Below are 22,350 nucleotides of genomic sequence, written 5' to 3' on the forward strand. Positions count from 1 at the left end.
GAGGACTCATAAGGGGGGAGAGGGTCTGGGCAGACGGGAGAGGGAATAAGAAGAGGAAGAGGAGGGAAATGCAAAAGGACTTGGGGGAGAGAAGGGGGCAGCGAGAGGGGAGGTGGGGAAAAAAGAGGGAGGAAGGGGGGGAGAGGGAGCCCAGGAAAAGGACAGAGGAAGGGGGGGAAGTGAGGATCAGATAGGAGGGATAAATGGAGGAAGAGAGGGTACCATCCAGGAGGGGGAGTTGATGAAAGCCACCTTGGGAAAGGAGATGTAGGGTGTAGAGATTGAGGGTAGGGGAGACAACAGTGAAGACGTGGCAGGGGGTGGGGATGGGAGAGGAACAACCAGGGGGTGAGGGGGTTCAAGGCAGCGGGAGGTGTAGAGGATGCGGATATGTTCGAGGAATAGGAGCAGATGGGGGAAAGGGATGAGATCATAGAGGATACGCGTGCGGGGGCGGGAGGTGTATACAGAAGGCGAGGCGGAGTGCATGACGCTCAAGGATCAGGAGGGACTTATAGAATTTGGGGGGAGGGGCAGATATCCATGCAGGACTGGCATAGCAGAGGATGGGACGGATTAACGATTTGTAGGTGTGGAGGATGGTAGAGGGGTGCAACCCACATGTCTGGCCAGAGAGGAGTTTGAGGAGTTGGAGGGGGTGGTGGGCTTGGGATTGGATGGAGCAGAGATGAGGGATCCAGGTCAGATGACGGTCAATGGTGAGGCCAAGGTAGGTGAGGGTTGGGGTGAGGTGGACAGGACGGGCGCAGACAGTAAGGGAGAAATCCAGGAGCCGGAAGGAGCGAGTGGTACGACCTACGATGATTGCCTGTGGACTAGGGCAGAGTGGGTCCCTATATACGAAACCGGAGGGAGCGGCTATTGGCCGCTGTCTGCACATGGCGTAGCGGTGGTGCCCTCACTGCGAGAGAGCTACTGCACGGAATAGCTGCTGCGGCAGCGGAGACCTCTATGGGCTGACCACGTCCATTTGTTCTGGCGCGTGTTCGACTTCCGCGGGGTGAGGTACTAGACACACCAAGTCGAACAAAACTCGGATGACATAAGGATGTGTCATTCAATGTTGCTTCAACTCTTTGTCATCGTTCATCAATTGCAGTGGCTGATGAGTGGTGTCGTGTTAGTCTCTCGGCAACCTGTGACCAGATGTTCTCAGTGTGTGAAAAGTTCTAGAGAACGTCCTCACCAGAACAACATTCAAACACTCTCTGTAACGATGCAGGTCAGGACAACACAGGCGACGTAAGATCTTCCATTGTATTGTTGAAAGATAATACCATGGAGACCTCAAAGATAGGACAGTGATAATGGCTCCTCTTTAAATTACCAGTTAAGAAAACCAGAGGTGATGATGATTACCCAATAGCACCCCATCCCACCATGTTGGGTGCTGAGCCCAGAGGACGATGTTAAATGCAGTATAGCAATGTTCGATTCTATCACAGCCTCCACACATGGATACGTCCATCATGATGCTGTATGTTGAAGTGAGACTTCACTGAAAAGATTTCATCGTGCAACTCCTGTGTTCACCACTGTCATTAGGCACCCCGCTAGATTTACATCTACATACGTGCTCTGAAACCCACCATGTGGTGTATGGCATGGGGAACCTTGTATGGCTGCTAGTGATTTCCCATCCCATTCCAGTCGCAAAAGGAGAGAGAAGTGACTACTGCATCCAGGGAAGCTACAACATGGTCACCGTCCTGACACTCTGTGTTTTTCCAAATGTCATTGCATTATTTGCGAGGATACTTGTCTCACTATAAAACAAATTTATTTCATAACACAGTGTGATCATACAATCCTGCATGGCTGAGCAAAAAATATGTCAGTCCTCTTGGGCGACAGTCAAGTGGTGTCAGTGACATGATGAATGATATAGAATGTGGTCCTCCCGAAACATTGATACTTACCATGACAGTCACAAGGTCAGCATTATCAAAGAATGATAAAATCTAGTTTCAATAAGCCACTATACTGCTTCTCTCGAATATGCTGGTAACAGTTTATGCTTCTTACATCAGGAACAACATGATCTTCATGCAGACAACCAACATTCAAACAGGATATCTGAATGACAAACTCACTGCCTCATAACTCCTTATACACGGTATGTGGATGGCTGACCTACTCTGAGCAGTTGTGCTTAAATGGTAATGGCTGATATTAAAATATGTAGCAAACCTGATGCTAATTTGTTGCAGGCCTTGATGGACTTGTAATTTTAAAGTCAAACAGTTTATTAGATGAGTGGAGGGAGTTGGTAACATGGAGGCTACATCAGATTGGCAGGGTGATGAACCACCATGAAGATCGAGTGAGGTTACAATGAGGAGAGCAATGTCCTAGGGAATATGCGTTACCTGAGTCAGCCGAGGTCACTGGATGGTGCAGAAGGGCAGCTTCTGAGCCTGACTGCTGAGTTGCTGATGGTCTGCATCCTCGTCCTTGGGCGAGCCATCAGCGCCCCCTCCGGGTCCCCCGGGGGGGCACATTGATTGTCATCTAAGCGCCAGGGTGGACACCATGGGTGGCCTCGCTGGCTTGTTGTCCAGGATGCGCTCCAACTCTGCCATTGTGCTGCTCGTCAGCTTTGGCACCAGCTGTGGCACGGTAAACATAGTATCACAGTCATATCATCCCTAGGTGCGACATAACCCACACTAAAATTAACCACTTTCCAGTTGGTGATTACAACTTATTTTGTGTATGAATTATCTGGCGCAATGTGCTTCTTCGAAATGACTAGATACTGTGTTCGAACTCGGCTACCAATGGAGTTTCTATAATTTTTGATGCATTGAGCTCTTTGTTAAGAAAGTGCTGACTGCATGTTATTTGGTCGATTTATGGACCGACCAGCTGATATACTGGTGAACTGACTAACTTACGAATTGACCAACTGAGAGAGTAAATGACTGATAGACTGAGCAACAAGTCAAGTGATTGACTGATTATACAGTGGGTGGATAGGTGGACCAACAGATGGATGAATGGGGGAATCGACAGAGGAATAAATTAGATGACTTGTTGGAGATATTGATGGACTTTGTGTATGAAATTAATGAGTGAAGAGTATTTGATTGAGTGATGATTGACTAATTGATAGATTGCATTGACTCATTTACAGTGGGTGGATAGGTGGATGTGTAGATGGACCAACAGATAGATGAATGGGTGAATCGACAGAGGAATAAATTAATGGATGGTTAGATGACTTGTTGGAGAGATTGATGGACTTTGTTACTGATAGACTTAATGAGTGAAGGGTATTTGATCGAGTGATGATTGACGAATTGGCAAACTGATGGTTGGCCAATGACAGACTCAGGTATGGCGTAGTTGCTTGATAGAAGGGTTGACCAATTGACTGGCTGATGGATTGATTCACAACCCAAATGATTGACTAATTGACGAAAGGGTGGATAGATAGATGGCTAGAAGGATAGATCGATGAACTGAAGTAGGAATGAATTACTGGATGGAGAGATTGATGAACTGTATGACTGACAGAACGATACATCGATTAACTAATTGATTTATGGGCTGCTTCATGTAAATTATTGATCATATAGCTGAAAAAGATCTTTATCACATCGTCCTTATTTTCATTTTCTTCTGAGAACATTCCAGATCACTTGAGAATGTCATAAAAATAAACATTCAGAAAAATCGTAAAAAATTTAATATTTCATGTTCAAAAATAATATTCATGGACACTAAATCCATTTAAGTATTCAATAACACCATAATTTTAAACAGAGTACAACGTCATTCAGTTATTCATTTCATTATAAAACACTGAAAACATACCAAAACAATCATAAATATTCGAGAACGTTAACCCTTGTAACGAAATGACTTTGGTGGAGACAATTCCAATGGCACTAATCGAATTTGTAGGCTCATGTAACACATTCCCAACTGCCTCACAGACTTCCTATAAGAAAACCTTGGAGTGAAGCTCTTTCTACACACACATATCTCCGAACTCAAATCCTGCAGTTAGAAACGGAAATCTTTTTCAAGGAAGGGAATGGAGGGCTGCCAAATCATGTAACTGCAGGGGTGGGTCTCAGAGTTACGGCAGAAGGTATGAACAAATTGTGCTAACATTTATTATATATATTGATTTAAGGAAGTATTTATGTATGGATGGCTCAAATAATTGATTGGTGGTGTATCAATTGACTATAATTGTTTGTTTCAGCCAAAATAATCTGGAACGTGTCACTTTACAGGATATATATAAATGATAACTTTTAAGATAAATGTACATATTAGTTTTCGATCCTAGACTGTCACTAGAAACTAAGTTTTTTTCTGAATGACTGACTGGGCTTCCTTGAAGGGACTTTACACCTTTGTAGATCTGCTCAGCAGTTGGAACCCCCACACCAAATTTATCCAAAAAGGTTGTGCACTCTAATAGATGCACACAGCAGAAAAACGCTGGTACCCTGTATTAGATTACATACACTCTTTGCGTTGAGCTCATAGGTGATCCGCTATACGGTACAGATTAGATGGGTAGACAGATCTACCTGCAGGGGCGCACAGCCAGTTCACACATACAGACCACAGTAGCAGATAGTGGAATCCATCTGTGCTGAGACCTTAAGTGGTGAATAGCTGGTTATGAGAACAGATTATACAGCTTATTGGGCTCATCTGGAATGATTGTACTCTTTTCTAGATATGCTTAATAATCTTAATCAGATTTATCAAGAAGGAATATGTCCTCAAGTAAACGCAAACCTCTATATAACGATTACCAATACAAAGATAAACCCAGGTACTGTGATAATTTTATATGGATCCGGCTGATATGTAGTACGTTAATTACTTCCCCTCCTCCCATTACAATGATGAAGTAAATTTAGCAACACACTGCTGTGTTGTTGTTGTTGTTGTTGTTGTTGTGGTCTTCAGTCCTGGACTGGTTTGATGCAGCTCTCCATGCTACTCTACCCTGTGCAAGCTTCTTCATCTCCCAGTACCTACTGCAACCTACATCCTTCTGAATCTGCTTAGTGCATCCATCTTTTCGTCTCCCTCTACGATTTTTATCCTCCACACAGCTCTCAAATACTAAATTGGTGATCCCTTAATGCCTCAGAACATGTCCTACCCATCGATCCCTTCTTCTAGTCAAGTTGTGCCACAAATTTCTCTTCTACCCAATTCTATTCAATACCTCCTCATTAGTTACGTGATCCATCCGTCTAATCTCCAGCATTCTTCTGTAGCACCACATTTCGAAAGCTCCTATTCTCTTCTTGTCTAAACTATTCATCGTCCATGTTTCACTCCCATACACGGCTACACTCCATACAAATGCTTTCAGAAACGACTTCCGGACACTTAATTCTACACTCGATGTTAAGAAATTTCTCTTCTTCAGAAACGCTTTCCTTGCCATTGCCAGTCTACATTTTATATCCTCTCTACTTCGACCATCATCAGTTATTTTGCTCCCCAAATAGCAAAACTCCTTTACTACTTTAAGTGTCTCATTTCCTAATATATTTCCCTCAGCAACATCCGACTTAATTCGATTACATTCCATTATCTTCGTTTTGCTTTTGTTGATGTTCATCGCATATCCTCGTTTCATGACACTGTCCATTCCGTTCCACTGCTCTTCCAGGTCCTTTGCTGTCTCTGACAGAATTACAATGTCATCGGCGAACCTCAAAGTATTTATTTCTTCTCCATGGATTTCAATTCCTACTCTTTTGTTTACTGTACTGCTTGCTCAATATACAGATTGAATAACATCAGGGATAGGCTACAACCCTGTCTCACTCCCTTTCCAACCACTGCTTCCCTTTTATGTCCCTCGACTCTTATAACTGCCATCTGGTTTCTGCACAAATTGTAAATAGCCATTCGCTGCCTGTATTTTAACGCTGTCACCTTCAGAATTTGAAAGAGAGTATTGCAGTCAACATTGTCAAAAGCTTTCTCTAAGTCTACAAATGCTAGAAACGTAGGTTTGCCTTTACTTAATCTATTTTCTAAGATTAGTCGTAGGGTCAGTATTGCCTAACGTGTTCCAACGTTTCTATGGAATCCAAATTGATGTTTCCCGAGGTCGGCTTCTACCAGTTTTTCCATTCGTCTGTAAAGAATTCGTGTTAATATTTTGCAGCCATGGCTTCTTCACCAGGTGGTAGAGTTTTGTCAGGGCTGGCTCTCCCAAGGCTGTCAGTAGTTCTAATGGAATGTTGTCTACTGCCGGGGCCTTGTTTCGAGTTATGTCTTTCAGTGCTCTGTCAAACTCTTCACGCAGTATCATATTCCCATTTCATCTTCATCCTCTTCCATTTCCATAATATTGTCCTCAAGTACACCGCCCTTGTATAGACCCTGTATATACTCCTTCTATAGAATAGCGTACAGCCACGGGCGAGCTGTGCTGGGCGGCAAACGTCAAAACGCTCCTTTGTTTGAACGAGTGTTAAGTTTGTCCGTTGTTGAGCTTCAGTACCAGACAGAAGTGTTTTGTCGGGATCATAACGCAGCTTATTTCCGCGATTTTTGCAATCTGTGAATGTTTTTAGTTGATGCAAACGCTTTGGACTTCGCTAAGATTTGGACCATGGCTAGAACTGGGAAACGAATGTTGGAGACAAGAATGGAGGTTTTCAAAACACGTTGATAACGGAATGATACAAGTAGACGTGGCGAGGAAGTATGGAATTGATCAAGAAACGTTAGCTACAGTCCTTAAAAAACGAAAATAAAATGAAGGAAGTTTTGTAGGTGGCAAACTTAGCCCTTCAAGAAAAAGAATGGTGCTGACGATGGGGGCAGTGCTACAGTGCGGTCGTTTCATGAGATGCGTGCGCAGAATGTATCAATTAATGGTCCATTGATACACCAGAAAGCATTAGATTTCGCTAAGTTGCCTTGCGATTCTAATTTTAAGGTAAGTAACGGATGATTGGAAAGATTTAGGGACAGCAAAGGGATCATTTTTAAAGTGATTTCGGCAGAAGAAAAATCAGCACCTTTAGTCGATGCAGAACTTTGGATGAAAAACGCCATGTGTAAACTGTTAGAAAAATACCGTCCTGAAAACTTGTACAGATGAGACGGGATAGTTCTATGAACTGATGTCAGAGAATACGATGGTCTTTAGAGGAGAAAAGTGTAAAGGAGAGAAGCAGTCTTAAGTACACTTAACTGCAGCAACGCGTCAGAGACACAAATTGACACCGCTGGTCATCGGACGATCAGTAAACCCACGGTCCTGACATTAAAAGCGATCTGGAGATTTATTCAGCAGTTACTGGTAAAACCATATATGCCTTAGTAGTTGAATACTTCTCAGTGGGTGATGAGGCAGCCTGCCGTTGTGGCCGAGTGGTTCTAGGCGCTTCAGCCTGGAACTCCTCTGCTGCTATGGTCGCAGGTTCGAATCCTGCCTCAGGCATGGATGTGAGTGATGTCCTTACGTTAGTTAGGTTTAAGTAGTTCTCAGTTCTATGGGACTTATGACCTCAGATGTTAAGTACCATAGTGCTCAGAGCCATTTGAACCATTTTAAAGGCAACAGAGAGTTAACGGTGCAGTTCATAATGGAGGCAAGGGTAAAGACATGTTCTCAGGAGTTTCGACTGAAAAAAGTGTTGGGCAACGAAAAATGGTGCAAGATATTCGGAATTCTCAGAAAAATAGGGGTAAGCTGCAGGGAGATACAATGGATACATGAGCCAAGAAGGAATAATAAGACTGGACGACAAAGAACGTAGTGTTCGAATTAAAAAGGGTGTAAGACAGCGTTGTAGTCTTTCGCTCCTACTGTCCAATCTGACATCGAAGAAGCAATGATGGGATTAAAAGAAATATTCACTAGTGGAGTTAAAATTCAAGGTGAAAGGGTATAAATGATACGATTCGCTGACGACATTGCTACCTTGAGTGAAAGAGAAGAATAATTACAGGATCTGCTGAATGAAATGAACACTCTAATGAGTGCAGAATATGGATTTAGAGTAAATAGAAGAAAGACGAAAGTAATGAGAGGTAGCACAAATGAGAACAGAGAGAAACTGAACACCAGGATTCATGGTCACGAGGGAGATGAAGTTAAGGTATTGTGCTACCTAGGCAGCAAAAGAACCAATGGTAGACGAAGCAAGGAGGACACAGAAAGTACACTAGCAATGGCAAAAAGAGCATTCCAGGCCAAGAGTAGTGTATTAGTGTCAAACATAGGCTTTAATTTGAGGTAGAAATTTCTAAGCATTTACGTTTGTAACATAGCCTACATCTACATCTATATGACTACTCTGCAATTCACATGTAAGTGCTTGGCAGAAGGTTCATCGAACCACGGTAAATTACAGCATCATCTGCGAACAACCTAAGAGAACTGCTCACACTGTCACCCAGGTCATTTATGTAGATCAGGAACAGTAGAGGTCCCAGGACGCTTCCCTGGGGAACACCTGATATCACTGCAGTTTTACTCGATCATTTGCCGTCTATTACTACGAACTGCGACCTTCCTGACAGGAAATCATGAATCCAGTCGCACAACTGAGACGATACCCCATAGGCTCGCAGCTTGATTAGAAGTCGCTTATGAGGAACAGTGTCAAAATCTTTCCGGAAATCTAGAAATACGGAATCAATTTGAGATTCCCTGTCGATAGCGGCCATTACTTCGTGCGTATAAAGAGATAGCTGCGTTGCACAAGAACGATGTTTGCTGAAACCATGCTAACTATGTGTCAATACATCGTTCCCCTCGAGGTGATTCATAATGTTTGAATACAGTATATGCTCCAAAACCCTACTGCAAACCCACGTCAATGATATAGGCCTGTAGTTCGATGGATTACTCCTACTACCCTTCTTAAACACTGGTGCGACCTGCGCAATTTTCCAATCTGTAGGTACAGATCTATCGGTGAGCGAGCGGTTGTATACGATTGCAAAGTAGGGAGCTATTGTATGATAGTGAAACATGGACTGTGTTAAAACCGGAAGAGAAGAGAATCGAAGTATCTGAGAAGAGGTGCTACAGACGAATGTTGAAATTCAGGTGGACTGATAAGGTAAGGAACGATGAGCTTTCTCACAGAATTTGAGAGGAATAAGAGAATGTGGACAAGACTGACAAGGAGTAGGGAGAGGTTGATAGGACACGTGTTAAGACATGAGGGAAAGACTATCATGGTACTAGAGGGAGCTGTAGAGGGCAGAAACGGTAAAGGAAGACAGAGATTGGAATACATCCAGCAGATAACTGAAGAGGCAGGTTGCAAGTACTACTCTGACATGAAGAGGTTTGCACAGGAGAGGAATTTGGGGTGAGCTGCGTCAAACCAATCAGGAGACTGATGACTCAAAATAAAGTGAAAGGGCTGTACATATTGTCATCAAGATCCCACTGGGTTGCACTCTTAGGAGGAAAACATGGGCAGAAGTTGAAACAAGACTCATTCGACCAAATGACTTTTTTCAACTGCTCCACAGTGCAGATTTTATGGCTTTGTCACCACATTTTCCTGTTATGGGCTTTTGCATCACTGATGAGTGGTTTTGGAATTCCACCTCGCCTTGTAATTCCCATCTTACGGAGCCCCCATTCTGTTGTTCTGATGCTGATAGGGCTCGTGAATGAGACATTCAGTTGTGCGTCCTCTTATTTTCTGTCACACTCCTCTTCAATGTTTGTCTGTCACCACCCCGCAAGGCATACGTTCGTCCATACTGTAATGCAAGCGATGATGTTTTCCCCACTTTCAGTGTACACAGCATAAATCTTTCCTGTGGTGTCTCTCGAAACACAAAACACTTAGGATATCATGGGTTTGGAAGCACCCACCACAACGAGCATCAAAAATTTGTTCACATTCCTGATATAATGCACTGACACCTACGCTGAACGCTCTTCCGACCACGGCTGACACTTGCACGATATTGACGACATCACACTGGTGCATTCGTGGTCCAACAGGCGTGGCTGGCTTCTGCATTTACGTTCAAGCACGCATTTCTCATGTGGTTTCCATATTTTTGTCCAATCCTTGTACATAGAAACTCCAGTAGCTCGTACTGGAGACCCTCAGTGTTGTGTCCTGCAGAGATGACAAGCTGTTTTTCAGAAGAGATTGGATAACTCATTAGGCTTACCTACAAGGACTACACTACTGGCCATTAAAATTGCTACACCAAGAAGAAATGCAGATGATAAATGGGTATTCATTGGACAAATACATTATACTAGAACTGACATGTCACTACATTTTCGCGCAGTTTGTGTGCATAGATCCTGAGAAATCGGTACCCAGAACAACCACCTCTGACCGTAATAACGGCCTCGATATGCCTCGCCATTGAGTCAAGCAGAGCTTGGATGGCGTGTACAGGTACATCTGCCCATGCAGCTTCAACACGATACCACAGTTCTTCGAGAGTAGTGACCAGAGTATTGTGATGAGCCAGTTGCTCGGCCACCATTGACCAGACGTTTTCAATTGGTGAGAGATCTGGAGAATGTGCTGGCCAGGGCAGCAGGTGAACATTTTCTGTATCCAGAAAGGCCCGTACAGGACCTGAAACATGAGGTCGTGCATTATCCTGCTGAAATGTAGGGTTTTGTAGGAACGAATGAAGGGTAGAGCCACGGGTCGTAACACATCTTAAATGTAATGTCAGCTGTTCAAAGTGCCGTCAATGCGAACAACAGGTGACCGAGACGTATAATCAATGCCACCCCAAACCATCACGCCGAGTGATACGCCAGTATGGCGATGATGAATACACGATTCCAATGTGCGTTCAACGCGATGTTGCGAAACACGGATGCGACCATCATGATGCTGTAAACAGAACCTGGATTCATCCGAAAAAATGACGTTTTGCCATTCATGCACCCAGGTCCGCGTCGAGTACACTATCGCAGGCACTCCCGTCTGTGATGCAGCGTCAAGGGTAGCCGCAGCCACGGTCTCTGAACTGACAGTCCATGCTGCTGCAAACGTCTCCGAACTGTTCGTGCAAATGGTTGTTGTCTTGCAAACATCCCCATCTGTTGACTCATGGATCGAGATGTAGCTGCAAGATCCGTTGCAGCCGTGCGGATAAGATGCCTGTCATCTCGACTGCTAGTGATACGAGGCCGTTGGGAGCCAGCACGGCGATCCGTATTACCCTCCTGAACCCACCGATTCCATATTCTGCTAACAGTCATTGGATCTCGACCAACGCGAGCAGCAATGTCGCGATACGATAAACCGCAATCGCGATAGGCTACAATACGACCTTTAACAAAGTCGAATGCGTGATGGTACGCATTTCTCCTCCTTACACGAGGCAACACAACTACGTTTCACCAGGCAACGCCGGTCAACTGCTGTTTGTGTATGAGAAATCGGTTGGAAAGTATCGTCATGTCAGCACGTTGTAGGTGTCGCCACCGGCGCCAACCTTGTGTGAATGCTCTGGAAAGCTAATCATCTTCTCCCTGTCGGTTACATTTCGCGTCTGTAGCACGTCATCTTCGTGGTGTGTCAGTTTTAATGGCCAGTAGTGCATACGCATCTGTGGATTTGGCCAGCAATTGGAAACCCCATACTAGGTTCGTGTCTGAGCACAACTGAACAGTAGAAACATACTTTGTACCCCGTATTAGTTGACCCCGCAGTAGCTCTGGTCTGTGTTACAGGTTGTTTTGACAGATACACCCGATTCCTCGAGCCCGTAGGTGATCTGCTTTGACTTGTTGGCTAGTCGGCTGGGTGGACCCACCTGGAGGGACTGTATGCTCTCGTAGAGCTGGTCGGCGGAGGCGGCGCCCAGCAGCAGGCACTGGACGCTCTCGTTCTTGAGCCCCCACGCGATGGCCAGCTGCTGCACCGAGCAGCCCAGCCGCTCCGCCAGCTGCGCCACGTCCCGCACCTTCTCCTGCTGCGGCCGCCGCGCCGGTGGGGCGGGCTCGCGGGGCGTGTCGTCGCCTCCGCCCCCGCCTCCGCCCCCGCCGCCTCCACTGCGGTCCTTGACCCACGTGAAGCCCTGTGCGGCCACGGGTGCGTGGACCGGAGTGGCGTGCAGTTGGCAGGAACACAGTGTTACACACCACACTGTCACTATCTACAGCAGCGGGCGGCAGCGACAGCGGTACGAGGTAGGGTGTTCCAGCTCACCTGCATGCCCGGGGGCCGCCCGGGCAGGCACGGGTACAGGTGGGCAAGGGTGGGCGAACGGCTCACACGGGCGCCTCGGAATTGGGCTGTAGCGTTTACGATCACATCTCATTGCTTGAGAGCCTGTGGACAGGTGTGGCCAACCAACTTCCGCATGTGCAAAATGGCCGTCTGATGGGAAGTCTACACTTCAAGTGCCTGTTCGTGAGCGTGGTGAGAGGTGGATGGATGCACTCCTACTCAATGGAGCGCAATGGAACAGCATCGGTACAAGTGGCCAAGGGTGGGCAAACGGCTGACATGGGGGCCTTGGACTTGGGCAGTAGTGTTTACGACTGCATCTCATTGGGTGAGAGCCTGTGCACAGGGGTGGCTAACCAGCTTATTCATGTGCAACATGGCCGTCTGGCAGGAAGTCTACACTTCAAGTACCTGTTCACGAGTATGCTGAGAGGTGGATGTGCGCACTATAACGCCATGGAGCGCATTGGAACAGCATGGGTACAAGTGGGCAAGGGTGGCAAACGGCTAACAGGGGGGCCTTGGACTTGGGCAGTAGCGTTTATGACCGCATCTCATTGGGTGAGAGCCTGTGCACAGGGGTGGCTAACCAGCTTATTCACGTGCAACATGGCCGTCTGCCAGGAAGTCTACACTTCAAGTACCTGTTCAAGAGTATGCTGAGAGGTGGATGTGCGCACTATAACGCCATGGAGCGCATTGGAACAGCATGGGTACAGATGGATAAGGGTGGGCAAACGGCTGACAGAGGCCCTTGGAACTGGGCCATAGCATTTACGATCACAGTTCATTGGCTGAGAGCCCCTTGAACAGGGTGGCCAATCATCTTCCGCATGTGCAACACGGCCTTCTGGGGGGAAGTCTACATTTCAAGTAACTGTTCACAACTCTGATGCGAGGTGGATGTGTGCACCCTTACCGCTTCGAGTGCATTGGATCAGCATGGCTACAGATGGACAAGGGTGGGCAAATGGCTGACAGGGGCCTTGGAATTGGGCCATAGCGTTTACGATTACAGTTCATTGGCCGAGAGCCTTTGGTCAGGGATGGCCAACCAGCTTGTGCATGTGCAACATGGCTGTCTGGTGGGAAGTCTACACTTCAAGTGCCTGTTCATTAGCATGGTGAGAGGTGGATGCGGGCACCCTTTCCCCATGGACCGCGCTGGAACAGCCTAGTATATGGGCTGGCTGTAGAAGTGTCTGTGTCACTCTGTTTTCATGTTTTTGGATTCCAAAGGTGTTAAAAATTCTACTGTACGATACTTCAGTGCCTGTGTTGTTCATCAGTACTGTACAACATTATTTCAGACATGCACTGTTATAAAATACGTGAAATGCGTTTACTGTTGCGAGCGTTTACTGTTGCGAATATGAACAACCATCAGTTGAATGATGGAATGGTGAAAATGGTTTATAGCGTAAGGAAGTTTGGTAAGCTGACTGCTTGCGATAAGTGGCAAAACTGGGCTCATACCTCAGTCCAGCATAAATATCATTATGGTCATTCCATTATATAGCTGATGGTCATTTTTGCAACTGCGAATATATTTCATTTTCGTCTATGATATCCAAAAATTAATCATTGACTGGGTTCGACGACTGAATATACAGAGTGAACCCAATGACAGAATTTCGGAAGCTATTTAGTGAAATTTTCAGAGTATTTTAGTACAGAGGACACTCGGTTACCAGTGAGTCGCTACAGAGTAATAATGCTCCCAAATTTATTCACTGACAACGAATTCCTTGATATCACTTGTATTATTTGCAGGTATACTAGTCAACAGTGACATATGAAAATTTCTGCTGGAAACGGTCTTCAACCCGATTTCCTACTTATCACGACTGGTCATCTTAACCGCTTTGGATATCCATGAATCCTCTCTGCACCGACCCAACCTTCCATATGTCACACTGTCTCTATCCTTATGTCACAGTCCATTAAATTCATACCTACTGCTCGAAATATTACTTGGATTCCGGCAACAGGGGAATGAAGAAACGAGGAATCGATAGCAATGTTGTTGTCATCTTAAGCCCACATATATTACAAACCTAGGTAGGCGTATGATGACACAACATTTCTCTTGATACCCCGTTTTTTCATTCTCCCTGTTGCGGGAATCCAAACAATACCGGTGGCAGTAGGTAACGAATGTAGTGGACTACAATATAAGAATAGAGACAGTGTGACATATTGAAGTTTGGTTCCATCTTGGGAGCGTGGGCGGATAGCCGAAGTGGTTAAGCCGAGCACTCGCAATAAGTAGGAAATCTAGGTCCTGGTAAGGGACAAATTTTCATATGTCACTATTGGATAGTAGACCTGTGCCTAATATAGCCAATGACAAGGAATTCGCAGTCATCAAATAAATCTTGCAGTATTTCGTAAGGCTGTAGCTTGTCAGCAGTGTGTGTGTTCTCTCAGACATACATGTGTACACTAATAGTGTCCTTATGATTTATTCAGTATATTATCCCAATCGTCTTTATTCCTCTCTTCTCTTTAATTCAGTAAACATATACACAAAGTACACGTCGGGCAACTCTCCAACAATAAGCCTATCCGTGCTGCTGTGTATTGCCATGAATGCAGAACTAACATTGGTGGAAAAACAAATCTCTGAAAGGACTGAGCATTACTGCATGCAAGCTTGAGGTAAAAGAGTAAAATGGGCATTATGGCTGTCAACAGTGGGTACCTAACAGAATGGGTCGAGTTCGTTTCCAAATAAGGTATATAGCGTATGACATCAACATTTACACTGCTGCAAAGATATTTTCAGTGCAGTACAGATGCCAACACAAATAGGGGTAAGAAATCAAACGAAATGCAACTGTTATGAAACGAACCAGTGCAGTCTACACATCCTTCAAACTAAAATACTAAAAAATACCTCTGCAGTTCTGTCAGTGTGCTGTGTATAGTTGATGTAAACTGTTCATTATGGCAATTTAGTGACGCCGTCGTGAAAGAGTATAATGCCATCCTTTGAATGTGATTCGGGTGGTTTATCAAAAAGTAGAGTCGTATGTCACTGAAAGTGTATAGGTCGCCACACCTACAGTCAGATGACACACAGCCGGCGCTGCAGTCTGGAACCGCGTGACCGCTCCGGTCGCAGGTTCGAATCCTGCCTCGGGCATGGATGTGTGTGATGTCCTTAGGTTAGTTAAGTTTAAGTAGTTCTAAGTTCTAGATGACTGATGACCACAGATGTTAAGTCCCATAGTGCTCAGAGCCATTTGAACCAATCAGATGACACACAAGCTTTCTAGGTGGAGAACCCCTCATGTTGTAAAATGCAGGGTGAGCACAAAGTCTTGCCCTGATTATAAAAACTTATAACATACTAAGTCACATTATAGTAAGTTACATTTATGCCGTTACATAGGTTAGTGTTAGTAGCTGTTATGACCAATAGATGGCTCTAGTGTTCCACAACACCAACGCTGTCTGTTAGGTCACGTTAGTTGCTGGCGAAATGGCGTCGAAGCTGGAGGAAGCGCAATGTGTGCTTTGGTTTCACGAAACGAAATCGCCCATCAGTGTTCAGGGTAAATTTCGGGCTTCTTATGGACGTAACCCTCCTGACGTTAAATCAGTAAAGCAAACTTTAACGAAACAGGCAGCGTTGCAGATCGACCTCGAAGTGGCAGGCCTCGTGTGAGCGGAGCAACTGTTGATCGTGTTCGGAAATCGTTTCAACGGAGTCCATCTAAATCAACTCGTCGAGCATTACGTGAACTTCACATACCGCAAGCAAGTGTGGTGAACATTCTTCATGAAAGGCTTAGGTTGCATGTTTACAAAGTGCAAATCGTGCAGGCATTGCAACGGAATGATGTGCTGAATTTGCAACTGAGATTCTCAACAGGCTTGATTACTTAAATCGCATATGCTTTACCGGTTGAGTCCACCTTTCACATCAGTGGAATGGTAAATAGGCATAATGGGGTTCATAGTCTCCACATGCTACTGCACCGATACAGCGAGACAGCGAAAAAGTGAATGTTTGGTGCGGTCTCTTGCATAACAAGGTTTTTGGACCGTTTTTCTTCGCGGAAAAATCGATTACTGCTAACATTTACTAAGACGTTTTTCAACAGTTCATTGACCCTCGGTTAAAGGACTACAACCATGGATAATTTTTCAGTAAGATGGAGCACTCCTCCACTGGGCTTTGATGGTGTGTGCATGATTTTCTGGATGAAACATTTCCGGATCGGTGGATTGGAAGGAACGCTCCAACACAATGGCCGCCCCGCTCTTCAGACATTACGCCCCCTGACTTTTTTTTTCCTCGGGCTATATCAAGGACAGAGCCTTCGTCACACCAGCTGCTGACGTCGACGAACTGAAGGCTATAGTTCAATTCTTTTATCTTGGCGTTTCGCGCATGCCCGCCTAGACGCGGGAGATTGCTGCGTTGCCAGTTGTACGCGCCAAGAGAAGCAGCGCCATAGTATAGTATAATTCGCAAACTTACGTCTAGGGGGCAGCGCGCAGTTTGTGAAGTAAAGCCACCACGGCCGCATTAACCCTTTCGCTGCTACAGAGACGTGCTGCCCGCATTCCGCGATGTGGGCGATTTTGTCATCATTGCACTACTCGCCTGTGCAGAAGACACACACGGTGTTTCGACTGTTTTGACGCACACGATTTCACAAAAACTATTTGGCCCAAAAATTTGAATTTTACACATCTTCTTCACTGATGCATTTTCCCCACAAATGACTTAATTTTGTTTCGATGTTCAACGTAGTTATTGTGCAGCACTAGATGTAGTAAACCATTGCACGAAATTTTGAAGAGTTTGCAGAGGTAAAAGTCCATAGCGTATACTTCCCGTATGGTCGATTTTAGTTTTCACTAGAAATTTCAAAAAATTACATTCAAACGAATAAAGTTCATGAAGTAAGACACTTCGATATTGTTTCTAATTTAAGAAAATATTAAGCACAGATCAAGGATTGAACTCAGAACCTTTCACTTAGCAGCCATACACTTTAACCATTACGCTAACGCATCATTATGTATGTCTCCCGCAGGACTTTCAAATATCACGCAAATTACCGACAAACACTGTTGGTATGATTATGAATTACTCACGTTTCCTCGAAGTAGAATAGGAAATACTCAATTACGGCTGTTCTTTATTGCGAAAAAGCTGTTAGTGAGAATGCTACAAACATCTTTCCTTGCTATCCCCTGAATTAGAAGGCCTATTGCTTGTTTGGTTTAATTAATTAATAGAATATGAGGCAATTAGTATACCGAATGCTTTTTTCAAACTTTCTATAAAAGAAAGTCTGCTATCAAGACACTGCTTTCGTTCAATTACTTTATTTATGACTGAACGTTTCTAAGCTGCTGTGGGTACTGTGATGGAACACACGTTACGAAACACCTGTCGGGAACTGGAATACCGCCTCGACGTTCTCCGAGCTACCAAGGGAGCACACGTTGAGGTTTCCTGACGTAAGTGGCCTTCCCAAATACTAGTAACACTAACCTATGTAACGGCGTGAAATGTAACGTATTATGTTGTAATGTAACTTATTATGTTATAAGTTTTTATAATCAGGGCAAGACTTTGTGCTCACCCTGTAAATTAACTGTGACCAAATGGATAAAGCTGACATTTTGGCCACACTTTCAGTGGCCACCATCTGTGTGTGCTAATGGGGAAAATTGTGTACCATATTGGCGAAGTCTCACACACATTTCGTCATGACTCCTGTACTAGAAATAGCATCACGTCACATTTGGTTTCCTATGTTGGAAGCAGTAGGAAATTTATCTTAGTTGTCTCTGAGGGATTCGGGAGGACGACGGTTCAATCCCGTGTCCGGCCATCCTGATTTAGATTTTCCGTGATTTCCCTCAATCGCTCCAGGCAAATGCCAGGATGATTCCTTTCAAAGAGCACGGCCGACTTCCTTCCCCGTCCTTCCCTAATCCAATGAGACCAATGGCCGGCCGCGGTGGTCTCGCGGTTCTAGGCGCGCAGTCCGGAACCGCGCGACTGCTGCGGTCGCAGGTTCGAATCCTGCCTCGGGCGTGGATGTGTGTGAAGTCCTTAGGTTAGTTAGGTTTAAGTAGTTCTAAGTTCTAGGGGACTGATGACCACAGATGTTAAGTCCCATAGTGCTCAGAGCCGTTTTTTTGAGACCAATGACCTTGCTGTCTGGTCTCCTGACCCCTCCAAAAAACAACAAAAAAAAACCCTCTGAGGGAAGCAGTTTTCATCTGTCTGTTGCTGCTTTCACTACAATGGATGATTGCGAATCATCAGTAACTCGGATGGTGACTGCCGTGAGTAATGATTGGATATGTCATTGAAAAATGGAAATAACCGTACGGCATTGTATGCTTGGAGCTCGCCGTTCGGGAAGTTCGGCCGCTGAGGGCAAGTACTCATTGCATTCGACGCCAAATTTGGCGACTGGCGCGCCGGATGGGGATGAAATGATGATGAGGGAAACACAACACCCAGACCCTGAGCTGAGAAAATCTCCTGCCCCAGGCGAGAATCGAATCCGGGCCCCTTGGCGTGGCATTCTACAACGCTCACCACTCAGCTAACAGGGGCGGACCAGACACATCACTGATGACTTGGAGACTTCCATTATGAATTAAGTCCAAAAAGCTACTTCTCTTTTTTTAGATGCTTATTTAATCACGACGGGCCTGTTTCAGCACTATTGCATTCATCATCAGGTGATCTGAAAGTAATGGTTTTTGTTACATGCTATTTTTCTAGGGCACACGGTAGCCTACTTGTCGTATATGAGATTGACAACTATACATTTATGGAATTCTTAACTTATATATAACATCGCTGGTTAGTCACTTAAGCGTTTTTTTTTACGTCTTTTAAAGTTATTTTATGACGTAGCTTTCATAGGCTATATTTGTTGGAAGTTATACCCTGAATTTTATAGGAAACGTTAGCGACAGCCCCGGACATTTTCACAAGCCCTGCCCATTTACGCCCCTCCACACCTACCCCGGCCACACCAACCAAGAGCGCATCAATATGATCTTTGGTAGTCCTCGTCGCTGTCGCGTTTTTGTTCGTCGCTTTTTGTTTTACCTCGGTTGTTCATACTACCAGTGTTGTGCTGTTAGTAATTCTTAGCAGTTTGTGTAATACTGTCAAAATGAAACGTAGATATGCACTCTCAATAAAGTTATCATACACAAGGTACCTAATCGTGACTGTTGCGGCCAACTGCTGTCAAAACTGATATCTAACACACAGTAAAGTGCGATAAGATGTGTTGGAATGACACTGACGAAATTATGTACATATGTTTAACAATAGGCAGCTCTAAAACTCTCAAACACTGAAGAAGAACTCAAAGTAATCTTGTGTCTGCTATAAGCGAGCACTCATAAGAGTTCACAAGTAAAAATTCACACATTACACAGGCAAATATTAATGAAGAATGTCACTGTGCAAATATCTGACTGCTTGCTTCTACATTATCCCACTCTTACATTCTTTAGTCTTAATGACATAATCAGAAACAAACCAAACATCGACTTTCCCTTGTTTATGCACAACATTTACTTTAGACAATCGAGATAATGGACGTCATCCTTTGTGATACTACCAATTAATATTTCCCCAACAGAATTTCTTACACTACGCGAGGTGATGGAAATGTGCGCTCACTGCAGTTAACAAATATCAGATTTTTCGGTACAGTGCAGATGAAAGCTCATGAAATAAAAAAAGACAGTGTGGTTGCCATTTTTTTTTCATTCTCATTGACGATTTTTCAATTCGCATATTCAATGAACACCTTTCTAATTCTTTTTACAATGGTACCGGAAAAACTGTATTTCGTACTAACTACTGATTTCCTCCCTTCTTATGACTGGCATATCTGTGATACGAACAACTTTGATGTTGGAACATGCGGCAGACCAGGGGCGGAGCTTAGGATACGGATTGGTGTGGAGGGGGCTGATTGGGCGGAACTTGTGCACCGTCCCGGGCTGTCGCTAACGTTGCGTAATTTTATTTGTTGTGTGTGACAATTTTTTGTTTGACGTTTAACCAACGATGTTATAAGTTTACATCAGAGCAGTTACTTACCGTTTTCCCTTAGTTATCCTGTTGTTTATTTTTATCTGTGAATGTGTGAGTGGCTTGGCTTAGCTTATGTCTTTGGTCGTTTATCCGTTTTCATGATCGATGATTTGAATAAAGTTTTCGATATAGTCTTTATGTTTTAAATCTAATTGCTCGTTGTGTATTTGTTGTGGATATTTGTGTGAATTCATCGATCATGAAAACGGATAAACAAGCAAAGACATAAGCTAAGCCAAACCAATCACAAATTCACAGATAAAAATGAACAACACAGTAACTAGGGACAACCGATAAGTAACTTCTCTGATGTAAACTTATAACATGATCGATGATTTGAATAATTTTTTCTATATAGTGTTTATGTTTCAGACCTAATTGCTCGATGAGTATTTGTTGTGAATATTTGTGTGCATTCATCGATCATGAAAATGGATAAACAACCAAAGACATAAGCTAAGCCAAACCAGTCACAAATTCACTGATAAAAATAAACAACACAATAACTAAGGGAGACCGATAAGTAACTGCTCTGATGTAAACTTATAACATCGTTGGTTAAACGTCAAACACAAAATTGTCACACACAACAAATAAAATTCAGGCTATAACTTCCAACAAATATAGCCTATGAAAGCTGCGTCACAAAATAACTTTAAAAGACGTAAGAAAACGCTTAAGTGACTAACCAGCGATGTTATAGGTAAGTTAAGAATTCCATAAACGTATGGTTGTCAATTTCATATATGACAAGTAGGCTACCGTCTCCCCTAGAAACAGTATATAATAAAACCATTACTTTCAGATCCCCTGATGAAGGCAATAGTGCTGAAACAGGCCTGTCGTGATTAAATAAACATCTCAAAAACAGAAGCAGCTTTTTTTACTTAATTCATAATGTCTTTACACGACTTATATCGAGCTGCAGGCCAATTCGAGACTTCCAGTGGAAGGTTCAGCCATCTAAGTGGAAAGATTTTACTTCGTCATGCTGAATGGCACCATACCATCATAAAGTGGGAGTGTTGTTAAGTCCATCTGTCGAATGCAGTGACTATAATGAGCGCATGTGGAATTTTAGTGTTGTATTTGTGATGTTAAGGATGAAAGTGAAGGACTGAAGTGAACAAGTTACTCTTTTGGAACATGAGCTGGGGGGATGTTGACAGATGGGTCTATATCAACATTGCGACAGACGCTGACCTCATCCGGCACTGTGAAGAAATTTAGAATTTAGCACAAGACATCTGTGCAAAGCCCAGTGATCATGAATTTACCATGCCACCTTTCCTCAACTTATTGCATAAATACTGGTACTGAGAATTTCTTCCACCATCGTAACCAACTGTTACATCCACTTCATGCAAAATCATACAATCGTATGTTAGTGATTTGGTTATGGAGTCATGCAGCAGCGACACTTGTTCATCAGCAAATTGGAAATATCCTTAATAGTGTGTAATTTTTTGCCATAGACCATAACAGACCCCCCCTCCCCCCTTTGGGACACTCCCATTATGAAGTTTTTAATTTTGCCACATATTTGTTGAGATCAAAGCTCAAAGCTCTAATCTTTGGAACCGTATTCTCTAGGTATTTGGTACCACACTTTTACATGAATATCAGAATTACATAAGTACGAGGGTCACTCCAAACCAAATGCACACCATTTTTGTAAAAATACAGTTTTCATTCTGCATGTGTGAAAGTATTACAGTGTGTAGATACATCTTTCCCGCTTGTTTTCAAACTTAGTTCAACCTGTTCCCGTGAGTGGCGCCGTCACAGCATGTCTTCAAGACGGCTGCTACACTTGACGTTCGTCAGAAGCAACGTGCTATCATAGAATTCCTGTGTTGTGAAAACGAGACAGTGGGAAACATCCACAAGAGGTTGAAAAAGGTGTACGGAGATGCTGCTGTCGATCGCAGTACAGTTAGTCGGTGGGCAAGCAGGTAACGTGATGAAAGCGGGCACGGCAATATTGAGGATTGTCCTCGCAGCAGCAGGCCTCGTACTGCACACACTCCA

The 22,350-nt window shown here is 44.1% G+C and overlaps 1 protein-coding gene across 1 annotated transcript in view; it reads right to left on the reverse strand.

Moving 5' to 3' along the window:
* The window catches only part of LOC126295177 (voltage-gated potassium channel subunit beta-2-like), a 1,066,574-nt gene that overhangs the window by 10,726 nt on the left and 1,033,498 nt on the right, over positions 1–22,350 (reverse strand). The window contains exons 12-13 of the mRNA XM_049987482.1: positions 11,797–12,060; positions 2,391–2,630 (exon numbers count right to left, since the gene is read on the reverse strand). Coding sequence (XP_049843439.1) covers positions 2,529–2,630; positions 11,797–12,060 — 366 coding nt within the window. The 3' untranslated portion in view covers positions 2,391–2,528. The remainder of the gene's footprint in view (positions 1–2,390; positions 2,631–11,796; positions 12,061–22,350) is intronic.

The sequence above is a fragment of the Schistocerca gregaria genome, chromosome 11 (assembly GCF_023897955.1).
Source record: "Schistocerca gregaria isolate iqSchGreg1 chromosome 11, iqSchGreg1.2, whole genome shotgun sequence".
NCBI lineage: Eukaryota > Metazoa > Arthropoda > Insecta > Orthoptera > Acrididae > Schistocerca > Schistocerca gregaria.